We start from the raw sequence: 20,555 nt of genomic DNA, 5'->3' as shown, positions 1-20,555 counted from the left end.
AGCAAAATGTACGGAAACAAAAAACAAAATGCCTTGCTCGAGAATGGGCGACTAGCCAGTATCCTATAATCTAGATGGTTTATATAATAATCTTAAACCTATTCCGTCATAGGCTGAACTGCAACTCTCTCGTCTATACTTTGTTCGAGAAACGGCTCTCACTACCTATCCTATCAAAGGCCAAACTGAGACAATCTTCCTCGTCATTGCCGCATGTTACCCCCGCTCCTCGCCGATCGACTTCTTCGACTTGGCTCTCGTCATTGTTTCCTTGATAAGCGTTGTTGTCTAGGGATCGTCGTTGTTGTTCTTAGTTTTCGTCGTTGTTAATGGAATTGGCCACAGAAGCCGCAATCCATCCACAGATATTTACTTGTAAAATTCAATTTTAACCACTTACTTGATCCGTGGGTACAGGATAAACAAATGAAGTACACTAAGCCAATAATATGAATGTGGAACTGTTTACACCCATGCAGATGGTCAACTGCTGAACAACAAATTAAAAATTTGTGTTCTAAACTATTTTAATTAATTAATCATATATAGCAATTACTGGCAACAAGAAAAATATGTGTAATATCATAAGTTCATCATTTGAGGTTGAAGAGCAAATCGTAAATGAGTTTTCTACCAACGTTTTAGTCAAAATTGGGTCACACCTGATGTCTTTAAGCAATTAGTGAATATATATTAGTTGTCCAATCAATATTTATTTCAACAGTCGTATACGCATTATTTAGAACATCAGAACACTCCAAAACGCAACCCTCAACTTGCCCACTATCAATTGCGATGTAAGCAAATACGTGCTCCACATGACACTTAAAAACAATGTCACTTTGAAAAAAATATATATATTTTATCTTTTGATTACTAAAAGCTTTTTGCACATTTCTCTGGACCTTGGACGGTGAAAGGGCCTCACTCAAAATGCTGTTAGGACAATTTGCTATGTGATATTATGCATATTATAAGTGGGAAATACAAAAAAAGCTTTTAGAACAATTCGCTGACAATTCAACAATTTATATTTAATTTCTGATTTTATTTCAAATCAATTAATTTCTCTAATCTAATCTAAAGGTAAAAATACAAATAATCGATGGGCTTGAATTTTCAGTAATCTTCTAACCTAAAAGAGGAGGAACTTGAGTAAACGATGTTTAATAACAACTGAAAATATGTGGAATATATATATACTTTATATCGCAATCTGATTTTAATTATAAAGAAACTACTTTATTATCGAAATTTTAATTATTTTTTAATACGCACTTGTCAGTCAAATCAAATACCATTTTTGGGTGAATTGAAAACTCAATGAGGTATATTAATTTTGTCCGATAGCAGAACACAATCTCTGACCGCCAAATTTTGCTGACAGTGCAGCCAGCACTCCGAAAAATCGAGTAACAAAGTCATTATAGATTTGGAGAGCCACCTGTAACGCACTTAAGAAAATCAGTACAATAAAGAGCCTTTTAAAATAAACTTATTTAAAGTTTTTTTCAATAGCTTGGCGATATTTTTGATTATTTGCAACATAATAATTGGGCAAGCATATCAAATATTAAATATATAAATGAAGCAATAATGCTTACTATTTCAATATTTTATGTTATCAAATTTTTATCCACGGTGCAAGTTGCTTTAAAAAATCCGGCTAATCCTTCGGGCTCACGGGCAGTAGCAAGTATCGTTAGCAGAGCAGGTGTTGTTAGAGGAGCAGGTTGCGTTAGAGGAGCAGGAAACGGATCTAGAGCAGACGCAGGAGCAGCAGCAAGTGTTGGAACAGGTGCAGTCTGCAAAAGTCAACAATTAGGATTAGGATTATGTAGAACCAAGAATATATATATTTTTTTGGTATAGTTATATATAAGAAGGCAGTTTATTACAATGGTTTTTATTTTGAGAGCCATCGACATGTGATTCCGCAGTGCGGTACAAGTAAACTATTAAGTTAAGTTTGATAAGTAATTTATGGAAATATGTTACATATCTAAATCGAGTTCCATTATTATGGGAAATAACAAATCAATTAGGTTAGTATATCTGCTTCTCTGATAACGCCCATACCTCACACTTGACATGAAAAGAAAAAAAAATTTGTATTCTTATCAACAGATTGTGTACGCATTAAAGCCAATGACTAAAAGTCCCAATCGGGCCAATAAGGGGAAAGCTAGTCAAACAATGAAATAAATATAATATTATTGCCCGATAGCAGAATACAATCTTTGGCAGCCAAATTTTGTTGGTAATAATTGGTAAAAATCAAGTGATAAAATCATTATTGATTTGAAGCGTCACCTAAAATACTCTAAATAAAATCAAGTCAATAAGCATTTAAAATATTTAATATATAGATGAAGCAATAATGCTTACTATTTCAGTATTTTATGTTATCACATTTTATTCCACAGTTCACTTTTATGTGCTCAAAATATATTGCATACTACATTTTTAGCTGGTTGCAAATACCATTGACTTGACGCGAGTTAGTTCTACACTTAGAATACATATGTCGAAAGATTACTGTGAGAGTGTACTGCGTTCGGTTAGTGTAACTGCTTTCTGGCCGCACAGCACAATTAGCCAAATGATTGAATGGCAGCAACAAGACGAAGAACAAACATTGCAATATTGATAATTGATCGGGTAGTTCTGCTTAACGAGGGGAGGCACTTCGGGGCTTCGTAGAATTTCTGTACATAAAGCGACTAAGCTGTAGACCTCACCGTCCAGCTGAACGATTGCCACGATTAGTTTGGCCACAATGTCAACAAGAGGTAGAAGTAGCTTTTGCAAGCTGACGCTATTGGTGCTGCTTGTGATATTTGCTCTATTGCTACTGCTGACTTCGCTGCACAACGCCGACAATCAGATGCGAGTACAGCAAGCGCAGCTTATGGTGCAAGTGAAGCACGTCCAGCAGTCGTCAGTAAATGTTAGTAAGAGTGAGTGGACAGCGCCGGGGGTGCAAGATTTGAAGGAACCCATTGATGAGGAGCTGGTGAAACAACTTGAGCACGAGCTACCCGAGGTGGACTATGGCTTCTGGTATCACTATGCAAAGCCGCAGAATTATCGCAAGAGCAGAAACTGCTCCCAGTATCCAGATCCGCTCGATCTGCAGCTGCACAACATTTACTGGCAGACATTCAGCAATAGAAACGTGACGTTCCGTCTCTATGCCGCCTACGTAGATCTGCGGGCCGGCCTCAAATCGAAACTGGGTGTGGTACGCATTCTGGCAACGGCCAACCAAATTGCCAACGAATTCCCGCCAACCTACTGCCAGCTGTGGTATGCCGAGCATAAGGAGCCTGTTATAACACAGGTCAGCGAGTGGTTGAGCGTGTGGCCAGCGGCCTGGGGCCATCCGGCACAGCTCAGCTATCCGCATCTGATCAGCTGTCCGGTTCCCAACTTGCCAGCCAACCTTAAGGAATCGACGCCACGCACCGTCTCGCTCGTGAAAGAGAGCTGTGAGTCTGCCAGCAACTCGCTGCGTGTCCACTACGATCGCCCACCAATACCAATACCAACATCAGCACCAACAGGGCTTCCACTGTTCGCGAATGCCACCTTCAGTCCCAGTTCGAATACGTTTCACAGCCGTAATTCTAGTTCCACGCTCAGCTTTGGCGTTTGCATCAAGGGATTTGATTTTCCGTTCATCGATCTATCGGAACGCCTCATCGAGTGGTTCGAGCTGCAACGTTTGTTGGGTGCCTCCCGCATCTATGCGTACATGTACGATGTTCATCCTGCAGTGCAACGTGTGCTGGACTATTATCAGCGCATTGACTTCCTGGAGCTACGTCCGCTGACGATGGCCAATGGGATGCCACGTTTGAGGCATTATCAGCATTTGCTGCTACAGAAACGGCGAATGATCAAGCGGCTCAATGAGCTGATACCCTACAACGATTGCTTCTATAGGAATATGCATCGTCACGACTATCTTCTCAATGTGGACATCGATGAGGTGATTATGCCGCTGGGCACGCTGCGCACCTGGCATGATGTACTCGAAGCGGATCGCCCAAATACGATAGCCAAGTGCCCCAATGGTCATGTGGCTCTGTGCTTTATCAACACGTACTTCACCAAGGTGGTGCCTGAGGCCCAAAATCACGAGCAGCAAGAGGCCGATGAGCTCTTCGTGCTGCAGCACACGATGCGGCACCGTAACTACTCGCTGCCCAATCGTGCAACCAAGTGCTTCCACAACACACGCTACTCACTGGTGCTGCACAATCACTATACGCTCAAGTGGCTGCCGGGTGGCTGCAACCCGAGAACGTTCGACACGAAACTGGCCCAAATGCAGCACTATCGGGAGCCAGACAAGAAGTATGAGCTTGCAGAGTTGGTTGATGATCGCAGCGCTTGGAAGTATGCCATTGAACTGCGTGCGGCTGTCGAGCACGTCGTGAGCCATCTGGATGATGTGCAGGAGCAAGTATCGTTAGCGGAGCAGGTGTCGTTAGAGGAGCAGGAAACGGATCTAGAGCAGACGCAGGAGCAGCAGCAAGTGCTGGAACAGGTGCAGTCTGCAAAAGTCAACAATTAGGATTAGGATTATGTAGAACTAAGAATATATTTTTTTTTTTTGCTATAGTTATATATAAGACGGCAGTTTACTTACTAAGGCTTTGTGCTTAAGTTAACTATTAAGTTAAGTTCAATAAGTAATTTATGGAAATATATTACAAATAGATATGTCTTTATATCTTTGTATAGCGTGCTTGGTATATTTTTTCACGAAAAATTTAACGTAATTAAGATTGATTTGAAAATACAGTTTGCAAGCTACAGTCACCAAATTTGAAAGGCATAGTAGAAGCGGAATCAAATATGACGACACTCCTGCTGAGTTATGAGTTAATGCGCACAAATTTGGAAGGTATTACTTTCGGTATCAGTGTATAATAAATTAGTCAGGAGAAGTCACCACTTTAAGCATTCATTCAATAGGAATTCAATATTATTATGACTGTCCATGACTACCTTGACTATTGTTGGTTATATAGTTATAATAATTGTTTGCAGCAGCAGCTTTAAACTTAAATTAAGCAAGCGTATGAGCAAAACCAATTGTTATGTTTTCTTATAGCCTCAATGTATATTAATATTAAACAATATATCGAACCTGAATTAACTTTGTGCAATTAATTCAATTAAAGGTATCAATAAGCTGATAGCGTCCACAATGATAAACATTATTAGAGATATTCTGATTGCCGTTTTCATTGGGCATTTGGCAGAGACTCCGACTGGTCTACACTCTTTGACTTATTGTTTGGGTCAATGAGAATACTAAAAAAAAAAATCTAAAAGTTTGTTTTGCATTTAAAGTGCCATTCAATTCATACTCAGTTATTATATTTACATACATGTTCTAGCCGAACAACAAACAATCGTTAATTGTATTTAATATTTCCAAGCAGTTCCAAAATGAGTTTTAACACGCCGCGCAAAAGTATGCAACGATTTATCGATATCATGACTCAGCGGTAAGGTGTTATCAATAGTGCCTTATCTCCTGTACTTTGAATTGCGATTCCATTTTTAAACCAACTGATTCATCATTCGACACAATTTGTTTGTGTGTCACAGCGATTTGATTGACCTTTCAATATGCCGAAAATCACCGAAAAACAAAAAGTGAACTCAAGAATAAAAGTGTTCACTAATGCGTTGCGTGTCTGATTGAAGACATGAATCGGCAAGCATACTGTATACAACAGTTAATATTTTTATCTGATGATTTAGCTATCAATCGATGTGTGTTAAAAATGTGTGCATGTGTGTCTTACATATCAAGCCCATCACAGTCCAGAGAGATATTTTAGATTTTAACCACGTGTCTAATTGAAAGATTTTGTAATGTTTTTATTGTAAACTATAAATAAAGTAGTCATTAAATTACAACTCACCGCACATAAGTATAAAAAAAAATAAGGCAACAACATACACATGAATACAAATACTTTAACAATACATGAAAACGTTGCCACTACTTTCATTCTCGCAAACCGAAACTAACAAAAAAAAAAAACACAAAAAAAAAAAATTTAATCAATAATCAGTAAGAAATACTATAAACATTTTATCGAAGCTAAGGCATTTATGAGTATGATACGCTTAGTTACGCAGCATGTAGGCGGCCAGAGTGAGGGTCAAGGTGCCACCAAGTGTGGTAACCAGCGTGCCGGCGCCGTCCCGTGTGTTGTTGACACTGGCCAAGAGTATGGGACGCTCATTGGCACGCGCATCCATCCATGCCTTGCAGTCGGTCTCGTTCTTCACAAAGCGGAAGATGGTCTCGACAACGTTGGCGGGCGTGATCTCGGCACACTGCTCCAGATGGTGGAGGACACAGCCCTCGAAGCTCTGAAGGTCGACGCAGTGTGTCGGCGTGAAAAGCAGCTCGGGCCGGCTCATCAGATCGGGCACTTGACCATCCTTTGGCAAATACTGATTGAATGATCTGTTGAAGCAGTTGCTTATGCTCTCCTTGTTTGCCTCGAGGCACTCGGGCCCCTGTTCGGCCACAAAGAGTGCGATCTGATCACCGCCGCGGGAGCAAGCGAATGCCAACAGTGAGGCACCAAGTCGCATCATTGTTGCCTGCTGACGCAGCTCCTCGGTAGTCAGGCAAGGTCTCACTTTCTCATTAAAGGCACGCACGCAGTCTTCCGCTTCCGGTGCACGCTTACAGTACTTGTTGAACACTGTGTCCAGATCACCGATGGGCCGAGCTGCATCCATTTCAGCCTGCAATTCGGTCAGATTGGCCAGGCCGCTGAGACAGGAACCCAGCTTGGTAGCGGCATTCTCAATATTCTGATACAGCGTTGTGTTATCCACGCCCACCACCTTCTTGCATTTCTCGCGATACACACGCTTAATATCATCTATGAAAAAAAAATGAAAAAACAGAAACGATACGATAATTATTATATATGTATGTATATGGTACAGGTGTGATTATGTCACTGTTAACTTACCCATGCTTACGTTCGTATTGCGAAATTCTGGAGGCAGGAACTGTGCAGAGACACTGTCCAGCTGACTGGCGCTCAATTTTTGTGGACTGGGGCTGGCTCGCACCTCCAAGAGGATGGCGCCGAGAATGGCCAATAGGCACACGACCAGCAAAGCGTATTTGTTCATAGTGGCCTCTTCTGCAAAGAGTCAGTCGACTTGAGTATGCGATCAGTTACTAAGAAGCCTAGTGTGTGCTTGGTTGTTGTGGCGGCCTCCGTGCCTCTGTACTGTGCGCGTTGCTGCGAGTGAATGAGAGCGTTTGTCGTTCAAAATCGCCAGCAAGTGCGACGCGACTTTGTGCACAGTGGCACACAGTGTTTAAAATGGCACTAGAATTGCCGATTGGCCCTGATATCAGGCCGAATACCGACGACCATAACCGCTCTTTATCAGTTAAATTTTAGTTGTAAATATAAAAATTTGAAATTGTTACCTTTATGTTTGATGTGTGCATGTCACAGTTTTATATGCAATATGCCAATGGAATATCACATATTTGGATTAGGAATTTTAAGCTTCAATGGATAAATTACCATAATTTGAAAATGTGTGTGTAATGTATTAAAAAAAAAAAGCATGTGTCCGAATAAAGTTAAGTTATTTTAGTTGGGTTATGTTACCTAAATTTGCACATATGCAGAAGCAATAGCTGCCATTTGATTACATTGTTGTTTTTGTGAAATCGAAATTAACAACACAAATTCAATAAGGAAACATAAATAATATAATGTAGAAATTTTGGGTTCGATTGTATCCTAAGCAGCAACCGTGAATAATGCACATGCAGCACTTAAACTAAATCAATTAGTTGTGGCAGAATTGACCGGCTGCATCAGAGAAACAAAGTGTTCAAATCGATTGATAATAAAATTAATAGCCTATTGGTATGTTTCAAATACATTATACAAAATATGTCGACTTTCGCTTTTATCAAAAAGGTATTTATCATTTATGGCATATCAGAAATGTACAAAAGATATGATAACCAACGATAGCACCTGAGGCAACAAGCGCGTTGGCTCATTGTGACATTGTGACATCATTTACGTTCGGTTTTGCAACATTCGACATGGTGGGTCAAAGGCCACAGTTTTTCGTGAATTATATACGGAAAAATTGCCAAGTCTGAAGCATTAACAAGTATATGCAATTACAATTGCACTTATGTAAATATGTAAGCAACCTACGCCTACTCGACGCGATCTACTTATGTTTTCCAGAAGTCGGCCGCTTATCTTATCTGGGTGTTGCCTTAAATGTTTATTTATACGCTTATTGCATTATCGATATGTTTGTCCGTCCGTTTAGTAACAGCGACGGAGTCACCGACGCAATGATCTAAATCCAACTGATAGCCACAGAAACTACAAGGCAAAAACAATAATCACGAAAAACCAAAAACCGAAAACAGAAAACAACACCAACGGCATCCGCATATATGTTAGCTACAGAAATCGTCATTGGCGACCTCGAGGGTTTGATTGCAGACAAGGGCGTACCCAGCTTTTCGTAAAGGGGGGCCCCGAATTCCGTAAATGGGCGACCGACTCATATTTTTTCATCAATTTCAATCCACCGACCATACGCATATATGTATATAGAGGCCCCCCCTCCATTGCTTGAATCCACCCCTGTGTACGCCCATGATTGCAGCGTTTGCGGAATTTTCATTTAGTTTTCAAGTCGAGCTCATTTGAGCTGATTTCACGCTAATGTTGTTGATGTCCAGTACTGCAGTTCATTGCAATGATTGCTGAAATTGCCTTAAAAGCTGTTTATATGATATATTATATTTCATAATTATTTTATGCTTCTCGCAGCGGTTTTAGAAGAAAACCTTCAAGCTATATGTGCATAAGCAAAAATATCACGAGAGATCATTGCAGTCGGGCGTAACCGACTGTGAAATACCATGATACCAATAAGTTATACCATCTGGTAACAGGCCAAGAAATACCGACCTTTGAAGGAGGTTCCTGGTCATTTTTCTTCAAAGTTTGCCTTTTAAATTGCGGTAGATATAGGCTTCAGTGAAATTTGTGGGCGGGAGTGGGCATGGCTGAAAACGAATGTTGGAGGAGCTTCCCAGTAATTTCCTTTCCAATCTTGGTAACTGTAGCTCTTAAATTACGGGAGAAATGTGCTTTAGAGAATTTTGTACTGGATTGGGCGTGGCTAAAAATATTATTGAGAAGGTTGCTAGTAATTCTCCTTCCAAGTTTGGTAACTGTAGCTCTTAAGTTGCGGCAGATATATGCTTTTATCGTTTCTGGGAGCGGGAGTGAGCGCGGTCCAAAATTTGTTTTCCGTATTTTTGAAAGGTGATACTAGCAATATAACTCTCCAGTTAGTTGACTCTAGCTTTCAAATTAAAGGAGTTATATGGTTTTATGGATTAATATTAATAGGTCTATCGGATTTATCGATAAATACTAGTAATATACCTACAAAATTTTACGGTTCTAATGCCAATCTTTGAATGGCATCGTCAACAACCTACCAACCAAATTTAGTGACTGTAGCCTTAAAATTGAGTGAGATAAGTGGTCTTATCGATTTGCGATTATCGATTTTATCGATTTCCTAGCCTCCTAGTGAACGTAGCACTCCAATTTATACGCTTTGTCTGAGGCACAGGCCAGTATATGTTCCAAGTTTCATGTCTCTATCTCTAAGATTGTCGAAAAAAGTTACAGTTCTAACAGACGGACAGACAGCATGACGGACATTGTATAAAACCAATATACCATGATACCTTCGGTATCAGAGTATGAATATAAAGAGAGTGAGGCAGAGGAAAAATTATATGTCCACATAAACAAAGCATTACGCTATATGTCGACTAGTATGTCAGACGATGTTTTATAGGTTCATAGAGTTAGATGACATTACACTTATTTTATATTATAGTCAGAAAGAGTAGGTTACTTAACTTAATTGTACGGGGTAAGTGGACGTTTATTATACGCGCATATATATTCTTATGGACTCACAGTGAGCGAATTAAATACGACCTTAAGCTCTTTGCAATTATTTGTCGATATACAACAAAATTATAGTGTTTCATAATCTTCCCATTTCATTTCCTCTAAACTAACAATGACCTGACATGTGTGAGTAATAAAATATAATCAATAAATACTAGGCAGTCTATTTTGTAGTTAGTTGCTTTAGATTTTATTGCACATTAATAAGGAAGACAGACCTTTCATCATTGATCGTACTAACTACTCAAAAAGTGCCTAATCAACCTAATGCAGCCTAATCAAGTTGATAAGTTCAGTGCTGAAATCCGTGCTTGAATCAATTAAACGAACTTCAAGTGATTATTTATTGAGTTAACGGATTACGCTCAAATGTGTGTATATGTATGTCGCTTTAGCAATGTCTCAACTGCGATCTTAATTTATACTCTTCTAAAGCAAAACCTCAAGTTCATGCTTCGAAACCGGTTATGCACGATTGAGCAACGAGCGTTTTCAAACGTTCAAAGTTCAGCAAGAACAGTCCAAGCGGTTGCTAGCTACGTAATAACTGCGATAAGCGTTTATCGCTCTATTTCCCCATATGGGTGAAAATAGAACCCCGCAAACTGGGAAGCGGGAAACGAGGTGCCGCAAATATGCACAATGCTCTGTGATCAAAGTACAAGTTATCAAGTTATCGAAGCACACTATCGAACAACTAACTATAAAGGTTCATATCGGAGTGGGAGTGGAGTGAGTATCCTAATACTGTTCACTTTATCACTTTACAAGTTGTGTGAATTTGCTATCATTTCCCAAAGCCGACACAGCTACTGAAAGTAGTCAAACTCAAAGTAGTCAATAAACTAAGGCAGTGCATGCTTTTATTCACAGAGAGAGAGAGAGAGAGAGAGAGAGAGAGAGAGAGAGAGTAATGAGATCAATATGAGAATATATTTCGACTATAATTTGGGTGTTTCGATCTTAATGAAATTTGTCCAGTTGATCAAGAATATATCAATGTATTTAAATTATCAGTTAGAAACCAATTTCTTTTTTTAAATTATTATTATATTATAAATATTCGAGAAACGCATAAAGCGAAGCAAACTTGTTCTGCCTATGGAATACGTGAACTTATATTCCAAATTTGAAGTCATTAGCTATAGACGGACGGACGGACAGACGCACATGGCTCTATCGACTCGGCTGATGATCCGGGTCAAGGCTGTATATATTTACTTTATGGGGTCGGAGATGCTTCCTTCTGCCTGTTACATACATTTGCACACAGCTATTCTCAATGGGTTCAGAGTATAAAATCGAATAGCCTAGTCTTCCTCCATTATTCGAGCTCGTGAGCTCACTTTATACTTAGAGGAATAGTAAATTGTATGCATTTTGGCTGTTCTTCTATATTAACTATCACAATCAGAGTGAATAGCACCAGCAGATTTAGAGGGGACATCTTTGTACCACGCTGAACTCCACTTCATGGAGATAATTGATCATGATCTGCTCACAAAGTCAGAAATGATTTATCCCAAAGTTGTATAAAGATACTTAGATTGGGCCATTAATAATGGGTAAAAATGGTATAATGGAATTATGGAAATGGGGCGGAAGGAAGCATCTCGGACCCCCTTTCTATTTGCATATGTTAATTATAAAAAGGAATACCAAAAAACCATAAAATATCCTGCAATTTTTTCAGACATACATATATTAAGTGCTTTTCGTTACGTTTTTTGTGCACATTAATATCCGCACTGCCTTTAGACGCACTCTCGCTCTTTGCAATTGAGTTGCTCTAGTTAATGGCGCAGAGTAAACGCATAGCATACTTTTAGGAGCGAATGAAAATAATGCAGCCACACAAAATTCAAAAATCAAGGTATCTGCAAATGCACCCCTGATGATTAAATTAAAGAATTGTATATGTCTGCATGGAATTGAATGCTGCTGTGCTTGTGGGTGGCAGCATCGAGGGCACCGTTGTGTTGATTGTCTGCTCGACTGCTTTATGAGCTTAGTTGTCGTGTGCTTTAGCAACCAATTAAGATTACAAATATATTTAGCAAGCTAATGAATTATAAACACAAAAAGAAAAAGATGAACATAATAATAATTATAAGGGTGTCCCAGATATAGTTGGAGTGTTGTCCGGAGGGTGGCCATCGCTGTTGCAACAACACGAGATGCTTTTAAATGAAATTAAGCTAATTTAGGAAACAGCCAACGTGTCGTCGTGCCTCTTCTACTCCGGAACCTGTCGACATTCTCGTCCTGGCTGTAGTTTAATTCAATGCTCAAATACCACACACACACACACACACATACACACCCGACCTCATCTGCGAGTGAATGCGAGTGTGTGTCGGTGTTGGCGGGTGTGGGTTGTCTCTCCGTTAGCTATTTGGAGCACATGCCACCTGTCCGTGCTTTCGCTCTCTCGTCTAGCCCCGTCCTCTGGCTTGCTCGCCTGCCTTATGTATGTATGTGCTGGCCTGTGTATTGTAATTTATTATCCTGCATGGCAAAAGGGATTTTCATCAATTAATCATGCTGACGATTCAGCTGCAGTTGGACAACCAGAACAACAGACTGCTTGTGCCGCACTTAATCCTACCTTACCACATACTCTGTCGCTGAGAGTGGAGCTCAAGTTGATGCCAACCAGAGCTCCAGTCAAGGTCTGCTGTTTAATTACTGCTGTAAGCTCAGTTTGTAATTTGGGGTCAATACTTAATATTGTGGAGTGTTTTATTTTAAAAGTAGCTAGATGTTTGTAGATAATTCACAATCATTTCAATTAAACTATTTAAATTTTTAAAGTTTGATTTATTCTATTGTGCTGGCAGTTTTATATACATACAATTATTTCCAATAAAAACTTTCTTATAAATAATAATAATGTCAATAAATGAGGGATGCTAAGCAAGTCCCTATTATATATTAATTTTTTTGAATTGTTTCCCAGGTTTTCTGAGAGCCTTTTCAATTAACACGAGATTACCTGATTTTTATGAGATTTCCATCAGTCGAAGTTAGAGAAACGTCAGCTATTATACGTGTTTGCGGTTATGGTCTGGTGAAAATGACGAAAGTGGCTTGGATAATATTTATGAATGTCCACAGATTATTTCTATTAAAGCGTCAGCTTTAAGTGCATCTTTGAGCAATTCAATACATCAATTATTTAAAGGCAAATGCATACTCTAATAGAATTAATTAATTAATTTTCCGATTAGTTTGCTATGCAAAATTTAATTTAACTAAACGAGCAGTTAATTGAAAGGCTACAGGAGCAGGGGCAGCTTGGTTGCTGACACTCCATTGCTGAATGTGTTTTTATCGGTGTCATGGCATTGATGTTTATATGTGACGCTTGTTTTGAAGTCACGTTGTAAGTGACCTAATCCGACACAACCTGAACGGACCTAGACTGATTGGGTTATGCCAGCACTTCAGCTAATAAGCTGGCTAAAACTTTTTCGAATGACCTTTAACATTTCACCATAAAATATATTTTCAATTTTGGTTTTCCCAAGACAAATGCAAGCATACGAACACCACACAAGCCAGAAATAGCAATGAGGTAAATTTTGTAAATTTACTATCCACTTCTGCATGGTATTGAATAATATTCCGTTGATTATATATTAGGCAATTGATAAATATTAGTCAACCACTTCTCTTAAGCCTGATTTGTCGATGTGAATAAAATTTGATGAGCACTGAATAAAGCGATTGTATTACAAATTACTCAGGAAATTCAAAGACTAACATTCACTTTAATAATTTAAATCCAAATGCGAAACAACGTTGAATTCAAGCTTCATTTCTATGCAATTAACTTCAAACCGGTCCAATTCTGAAACCACGAAGCATCTTTTGAGTAAACTTTAAAGATAATTGGATTATGCGTTACGGTTATACATATTTTCTTGAAATTAAAGTTTCAAGTGAACTTATATGCATTTGATAAAGAAATTCTCGCGATTTACCTGTTTTCGAATTTTTTGCCAGCTTCGAAGCTTATTTAGGCCATAAATTAGCCCGCTCTCATGACTGTTGCAGTTGTTGTGGCCTGTTACAACGAAAGCTGTTCTGCATTGTGATATAATGTGACACCAGCTGCTTAATGTTTTGGTTAAAAGCATTTTAAGTGAAATGCAACTCACACACATACGCAGAGGTAAATGAAGGGGGCTGGTGGGTAGCAACTCAGCGTTGCACGTTGCCATTTTGGGGATAGCTGCTGCTGTCGCTGCTTCTACTACACGAGCACAATAACTTAGTGTCCTTTACTGGATGCAAGTACAAGGTACTGGCGCACAGCCACAAAAAGCAGACTCATCAAGCCACACAAAAACAAGAAAGAATACTCTAGTTGGAAGGGGTCGACAAGGATATACCCTGAATCGAAAGTGTTTATTATATTAAATCGATTAAGCTATGCGATCCCTCTCCTTTTTCATGGCCGGCACAGTTACTGAAAGGTAAAAAAAAACTACGGCAGCACTGGTATTTATATAAGATATTAGTTTGTTCACGTTTGGTTAATTAAGAACGTGTCTCTTATACGATCTTGAATATCCTTCACATTTATTTAATAACAAGTTAATGTTAAGTAACTTGATCTACGTATACATATAATATTATTTTCCAGTTTTTGTAATTCTCTGAGATACGCGTGTTCATACAGACGGACAGGCGCCATTTATCAAGGAAATATATACTTTATGGAGGCCTGGTACATACTTTCGCATAGCATCATTATACCCATTTTAATAGTTTTAAATAGATTCAGGGTATAACACATACCCTGGCAATTTGCTTAAGCGAAAGGTTGCCACACATGAACCAAAAAACGATGCAACAAGCAGCAATAGCCAAGGATGCCAGACTGCAAGCAGCACAACACATCGACGAGTTGTACAGTTGTACAGTGAGCACCATCGAGAATGTTCTAACAATAATTTCAAAAATAGATTTTGTTGATAAAAAGGAGTAAACTAATAGAAACTCACTTTTGGCTTTAAATTTTTAAATTAAATAATAAAATTAATCAACTTTTGACTTTAAATTAATCAACTTTTTCCGTCGAACTCTAGCAAAATAGTCAAACTGATCAAGGAAGGCTTTCTGTTTAACTGGTAGAATGTGAAAACTGGATAGGATAATTTATTCACTTATTGAAAATAAAATGTATTTTCATAGTAAGCGAACAATACAGTTAGTAAGCGTTTAGTTTACCAAAACATTTTGAAGCTTAGCTGTACAATATGAGTCCACTGTGTGCAGCACATGGAGATGACAAAACATCGACTGCACAACATAATTCATTTGCGCTCAGGCGCCTATTTCCACACACACACACACACACACACACATATAAAAAAAAGGAGCTGGACTGGCTTCGTTTAGTATTTAATTTGGTTTGTGGTGTCTGTTGCATACCCCACAGGCGCGTCACATTGTGAAAGTCGGCGTCTTGGGTGAAAAACTCAATGCATAACTTCCCGACAATTCCAGCAAAGTAATATTTTTGGCGGTTGTTTGTCATTCTTATATAAATTAGGCCCAATACTGCTAGCTGACAGTACTCCAGTCCCAGTCCCAGTCCCAGTCCCAGTCCCAGTCCCAGTTTTAAGCCAACAGTTTCGCGTATATATGTTAACTGAGATAATTTTGCTCTTATAAATTGTCGGCTATCAGATTGAGTACAGTACAAGTTTAATTATGTGTACGGTTTTGATAAGTCCGAAACACTAAAAGTGGTAGAAACAAAACCAATTCACTCAAAAAAGAATTTCAAAAATACATGACTTCAATCACTAGAGCAACAAATTTGTAGGTGAGATAACGATTCCTATTATCTATGTCGGTAATACATATGAACCGGTAAAAAAAAAAGTGTATTGATTTCTGAGTTTAAGCCCAATTGAGAGGTGCCGTTATACACTTAAAGCTAACTGCAGTTTGGAAAATATAGTAAAAATGCCAAAAACAAAGTTGATCTTTCTTTATGAGTAAATAAATACCCAAACACCGAGTGTATTCGGGTGTCTTTCATTATTTTTGATCTTCTGCCATATCTTTCGTTTCGTTACGAATTTCTGCAAACGACCTTCTTTAAATCTTAAATCTTCGAATTATGAATGAACAAGTTATTGAAATCCTATTTAAGCAGCATATTACAATTTACGACTCACAAAAACAAAAATTGCAATTCACGTACTTATTTCGGATTGCCATTGATTATTTATAAATTAAACTTTTCATATCCACATATCCAATGAGTGTGTGGGTCTAATATAATTGTAATTTTTCTTCGGCACCCTTAGAGAGAGAGAAACTTGAAACTTGGAACAAGGTGTCAAAATTGGGATCCACTGGAACGCTAGGAAATCGATAAAATCGATCATCACAAATCGATAAAGCCACATATCTTTAAGACTTTTAAAGCTACAGTCACTAAATTTGATTGGCAGGTTGTTGGCGATGTCCTTCAAAGATCGGCATTGGCCACCGCTATTTAAGTGCTACATTTATCAAACTTGAAAGGTAGATTCGTCCGCCTCTAAAATTCTCAATAGCTTATATCTTCCGCAGCTTTATGGCTAAAGCTAACAAACTTGGAAATTAGATTACTAGGAAACTCCTCAAACATTATTTTCGGCCGCCCCAAAAACTCAAAAGCCTATATCTCCCGCAATTTTCTAGTCAGGTTCGGAGAATTGATTACTAGGAACTTCCATTAAAAGTTCGGTATTTCACCCACCCGTACCTGTTATCAGTTGGTCTTAATTATTGGCACCAGAGTATTTCGCAGTTGCTTACGTCTGACTGCCACGTTTCCCCTTTATTAATTTTAAAAAATTTATTACTTTGTCTAGAGTATTACTAGAGTAAATATATGTAGATGATATAATATGTAATATTATCTATATCTTAAAGATAGCTTCGTGTAGGTGTTGCTCATCGTCTTTACGGCGTTGATGCTTGGCATCGATCACTTGTTGAATGTCGGGCAAAAAGCCGAGCTTCTCATATTTGGCATAGACACGCTGCTGCAACAGCGGCTGGTAACGCCAGATACTGTCATCCACAACGGGATTGAGGAGGTGCGTCTTATTGTCCGGCTCACGATAATGCTGCAGCTGGCCAAACTCAATGGGCACAGATTTCGGGTCGCATTCACCATTATATGCAATATAGATTGGAAAGTGATTATGTAGACCAATCACAAATTGCGTGGAGTGAAAACATTTTGTGGCCGAAAGGGGATCACAGTATTCCTTCACACGTTCCACATGCTGCAGCATATAATAAAAGCTGGGCAGATTCTTGTAGACCTTTGGCCGCTTCGGATAAAGGGGAAAGTAGACGTTGCGGAAGCAGAAGCCAGCCCATGCACTGCAGTCGCTCGCATCTTGTCCATAGTTGGGCACCTTGTGCGCCAGTTTGATCAGATCCGACAATTTGGTGATATTGCCCAGAGGCATGATGACTTCATCGGTATCAAAGACGCCTATATAGTCGAACTTGTACATGTTGCGGTAGAAGCAGTCGTTGTATGGTATCATCTCATTGAGTATGCGATTGAAGTAGTCCGCATCCATCGCGTAGTGATGAAAATGACGTCCCGTGTGCGGTTCTCCACGGCCCATCGACAGAGGGCGCAGCTCGACAAAGCCCGGACTGCTGGTTATATAATCGTTTAGCACACGCGTCATATTTGGATGCATTTGGGCATCGTAGAAGACCACCTTGCTGACACCCATCAGCCGCATTAGTTCAAGCCATTCAATCAGACGCCAAGATATATCCTTGTATAGGAAGTCCAAAGCCTTTACGCAAATCATTAAGCGCAGCGGCTTTTCTGAATTATCTTGATCGTTCATCGGCTGATCCTTCTGTTGGGGCATGGCGACCGTGTTGACAGCAGGTTCATAAACGACCCGCAGCAGATTTCTCGCATTGTCACAACGCTGTGCTACTATGGACACCATTTCGGGTGCCTCCTTTTCCACGTTGGGCACACGGCAGCTGATAAGCGTCGGGAAGACTTTGCCTGTCGGGTCACCGCCCCAAACCCAAATAATCTTATGATCACTTACATTAGCAATTACTGGATCGACGCGATTCCTGAACCACAATTGACAATAGGACTGAGGAAACTTGACCGTGTACCGATTCCCATAATGATTGATCATGGTTAGCACTCGGACAAGTGGCGCATCTATAATTTTCTCCCTGTTGTCATAGTACGCACCAAAGAGATGATATGTCAGGTTCTCTATGTGAACCGTTTGCCAATAATCGTTGCTGAAATCAATGCCCAAAGAATTTGGAACTTTTCCACAGGTGGACTTAGTGGCGGGTCTTCGCAGCAGTTCCTCCAGCGGGAACGAGGGCATCTCCTCTCGGATAAATTTCAATTTCTGCGGCCAGCTGGGTTCTAAAACAATAATATTCAGGTTAATAATAAAATAGTGACAATTGGTAATTAGTTTCTTACCCTCTCTTTTGTCAACCAGCAGTTCATCGATAAAAACGACTCGTTTAGATCGATGACTGTGCTCAGAATTGTTGTAACTGAAGAATGCGAGTAGTATGAAGATATTTATGGAGATGATCAAGACCAATATCTTGAGAAATCTCACACGACTTAACTGCATACTGAGCTCTGAGCTGCTATGCTATTTAGAAACGCTCCAATGTTTAATTACCAAAACTGCGCCACTGAACGATGTTTGATGTTTGACAGCTTCTTCTAGAATACCGTCAACAGAACCGTTCCGCTTTCGTGCAGCCCGCAACCAATGCTATTTTAGTAGCGTTGTCGCCGACGTATGTACATGTTATATTGATAAAGATATTTTTTTTTAGACTGACTGCTTAGGAGTCAGAGCAACATTCTTATTTACGCTAGTATATAATGTTTTTCATCTATAATGTTTTTATTTTGTTTACATAACTTCAATAAAAACTTGAAAAATTTGTTAAATCAAAGAGATTCTTAATGTGTTCACGTCTTTTTTCTGACAGCAGAATTCCAATTGAAGTTCTCAGAACACATAATTTCTTTATGAGGTAAAACGGTAATCTTGCGGTTGGTTCATAAATTATTTAACTCTTACTTTGGCACGTTGTTGATTGAGTAGCAAAAAAATTTCACACAAATCAAACAGGCAGATATGGCACATACATATAACATAAATACAACAATATTAAGAACCAATTAAGTAACATAATATAAATATCTATATATATATATATATATATATATATATATATATATATATATATGTTGGATATATAGATTATATAGTATATATTATCGATAGACAAAAAAGCACACACGCAAACATAAATCTGTTAGTTAACAGTTGTTGGCTCTGCAGTTGGCTTTTGTTGCATGAACGGAAACGACAAGTTGCGCTTGTGGCGCTGGTGGCAGACAGTGTGTCAGTGGCCCGTTGAGTGCCACAGTTGTGGCTATATTGTCTATATTTTCGACAAAATTATTCTCAAATCAGTTGGCCAAAAAATAGTTGGTCTCGTGTTAGTACGTTATATATACCATTTTTATAAATATATATTTCAAAAATATGGTCAATAATATGGTAGGCTTCACAGACGAAGCTGGCGATAAGCCTTTCTTTAATAATTATTTAATTTCCACACAATTTCGTGATGCTCATTGATTGGAAATTTTTTCGCATGAGCATCTGGGACGCTTAGTTGCAGAAAAGTGATCGAAGGCCAGTGAAGTTGGCTGCGATTGCACTGCGATTGCACTTCGATTGCACTTCGATTACAATGGGCGTTGCCACCTGCACCAATAAGTCCTGCCAATTGTTTGTCAATCAGAAAAACGCAGATCAGCTGCTCTCTAAGTTGCCGCCGAGTTCGAAAATCAAAATTTTAATGGGACATAAAACAAATAAAATGCAACAAAATTAATTTCCCATTATTTTTTAGGACATATCCTCACAAGCTTTTATTGTTAACTAAGTCTAATTTATATAGTAAGCAGTGAATATAATTTCGCCACCTCTTAAAATTGCGGACTAACTTTAAATGTCATCACTTTTGACTGCCAGAAACTGATTTGGGTATAACGGCCAGCGTTTAACACTTAACGCCGTCATAAAGTGCCGGGGGGTCAAGAAAAATTCTAAAACATTGCACAACAGACACAAAATGAGCAAAAAGTGCGCAGCTTGCCAGATTTGCTTTTAAAAAGCGCGCTGGGATTGAAATTGGCTCCGAGGCCAGAGCCAACTTGCTATGTAGTCAGACCCCAGCACCAGCTTTATCATCAGCCCCAGCCCCCTAGTCCCAGCCATCCAGCCATCCAGCCACCCAGCCCCATGCCCAAGCCACACCATCAGCAACAGCAAAAGCCTCAACCTACCAATCCTCAATTCCCAGCAACAGTGACTGGTCCAGAGCATCCCATTCATGCACACATACTTACATACTTCACTCCGCACAGTCAGAGCGCACTTACAA

General features: G+C 39.2%; 3 protein-coding genes across 3 annotated transcripts; 1 reads left to right on the top strand and 2 right to left on the bottom strand.

Moving 5' to 3' along the window:
* The first annotated feature begins 2,750 nt into the window (after window positions 1–2,750).
* On the top strand, window positions 2,751–4,732 carry LOC6565480. The gene has a single exon (XM_001991526.2). It carries the CDS (start codon window positions 2,780–2,782, stop codon window positions 4,580–4,582), a length of 1,803 nt encoding a protein of 600 aa, XP_001991562.1. The 5' UTR covers window positions 2,751–2,779; the 3' UTR covers window positions 4,583–4,732.
* A 1,151-nt stretch (window positions 4,733–5,883) lies between these two features.
* LOC6565481 (27 kDa hemolymph protein) lies at window positions 5,884–7,309 on the bottom strand. Its single transcript, XM_001991527.2, has 2 exons — window positions 7,023–7,309; window positions 5,884–6,929 (listed from the first exon to the last, which is right to left on the bottom strand). Exons 1-2 carry the CDS (start codon window positions 7,186–7,188, stop codon window positions 6,157–6,159), a joined length of 939 nt encoding a protein of 312 aa, XP_001991563.1. The 5' UTR covers window positions 7,189–7,309; the 3' UTR covers window positions 5,884–6,156.
* Window positions 7,310–16,865: 9,556 nt separating this feature from the next.
* Window positions 16,866–18,796, bottom strand: LOC6565482. Its single transcript, XM_001991528.3, has 2 exons — window positions 18,556–18,796; window positions 16,866–18,495 (listed from the first exon to the last, which is right to left on the bottom strand). Exons 1-2 carry the CDS (start codon window positions 18,713–18,715, stop codon window positions 16,979–16,981), a joined length of 1,677 nt encoding a protein of 558 aa, XP_001991564.1. The 5' UTR covers window positions 18,716–18,796; the 3' UTR covers window positions 16,866–16,978.
* Between the last annotated feature and the right edge of the window lie 1,759 nt (window positions 18,797–20,555).

The sequence above is a fragment of the Drosophila grimshawi genome, unplaced genomic scaffold, assembly GCF_018153295.1.
Source record: "Drosophila grimshawi isolate 15287-2541.00 unplaced genomic scaffold, ASM1815329v1 contig_848, whole genome shotgun sequence".
Classification (NCBI taxonomy): Eukaryota; Metazoa; Arthropoda; class Insecta; order Diptera; family Drosophilidae; genus Drosophila; species Drosophila grimshawi.
Note: the sequence above shows the minus strand (reverse complement) of the source record. Positions and strands in the feature narration are given on the sequence as shown.

What these genes read in the sequence shown, in the direction of transcription:
- LOC6565482 (XM_001991528.3), bottom strand. Translation starts at nt 18,715, where the DNA reads ATGCAGTTAAGTCGTGTGAGATTTCTCAAGATATTGGTCTTGATCATC. An exon ending in GCTGGTTGACAAAAGAGAGG is followed by an intron (nt 18,496 to 18,555) that starts GTAAGAAACTAA and finishes TTATTGTTTTAG; the next exon opens with AACCCAGCTGGCCGCAGAAA.
- LOC6565480 (XM_001991526.2), top strand. Translation starts at nt 2,780, where the DNA reads ATGTCAACAAGAGGTAGAAGTAGCTTTTGCAAGCTGACGCTATTGGTG.
- LOC6565481 (XM_001991527.2), bottom strand. Translation starts at nt 7,188, where the DNA reads ATGAACAAATACGCTTTGCTGGTCGTGTGCCTATTGGCCATTCTCGGC. An exon ending in CAATACGAACGTAAGCATGG is followed by an intron (nt 6,930 to 7,022) that starts GTAAGTTAACAG and finishes TTTTTTTCATAG; the next exon opens with ATGATATTAAGCGTGTGTAT.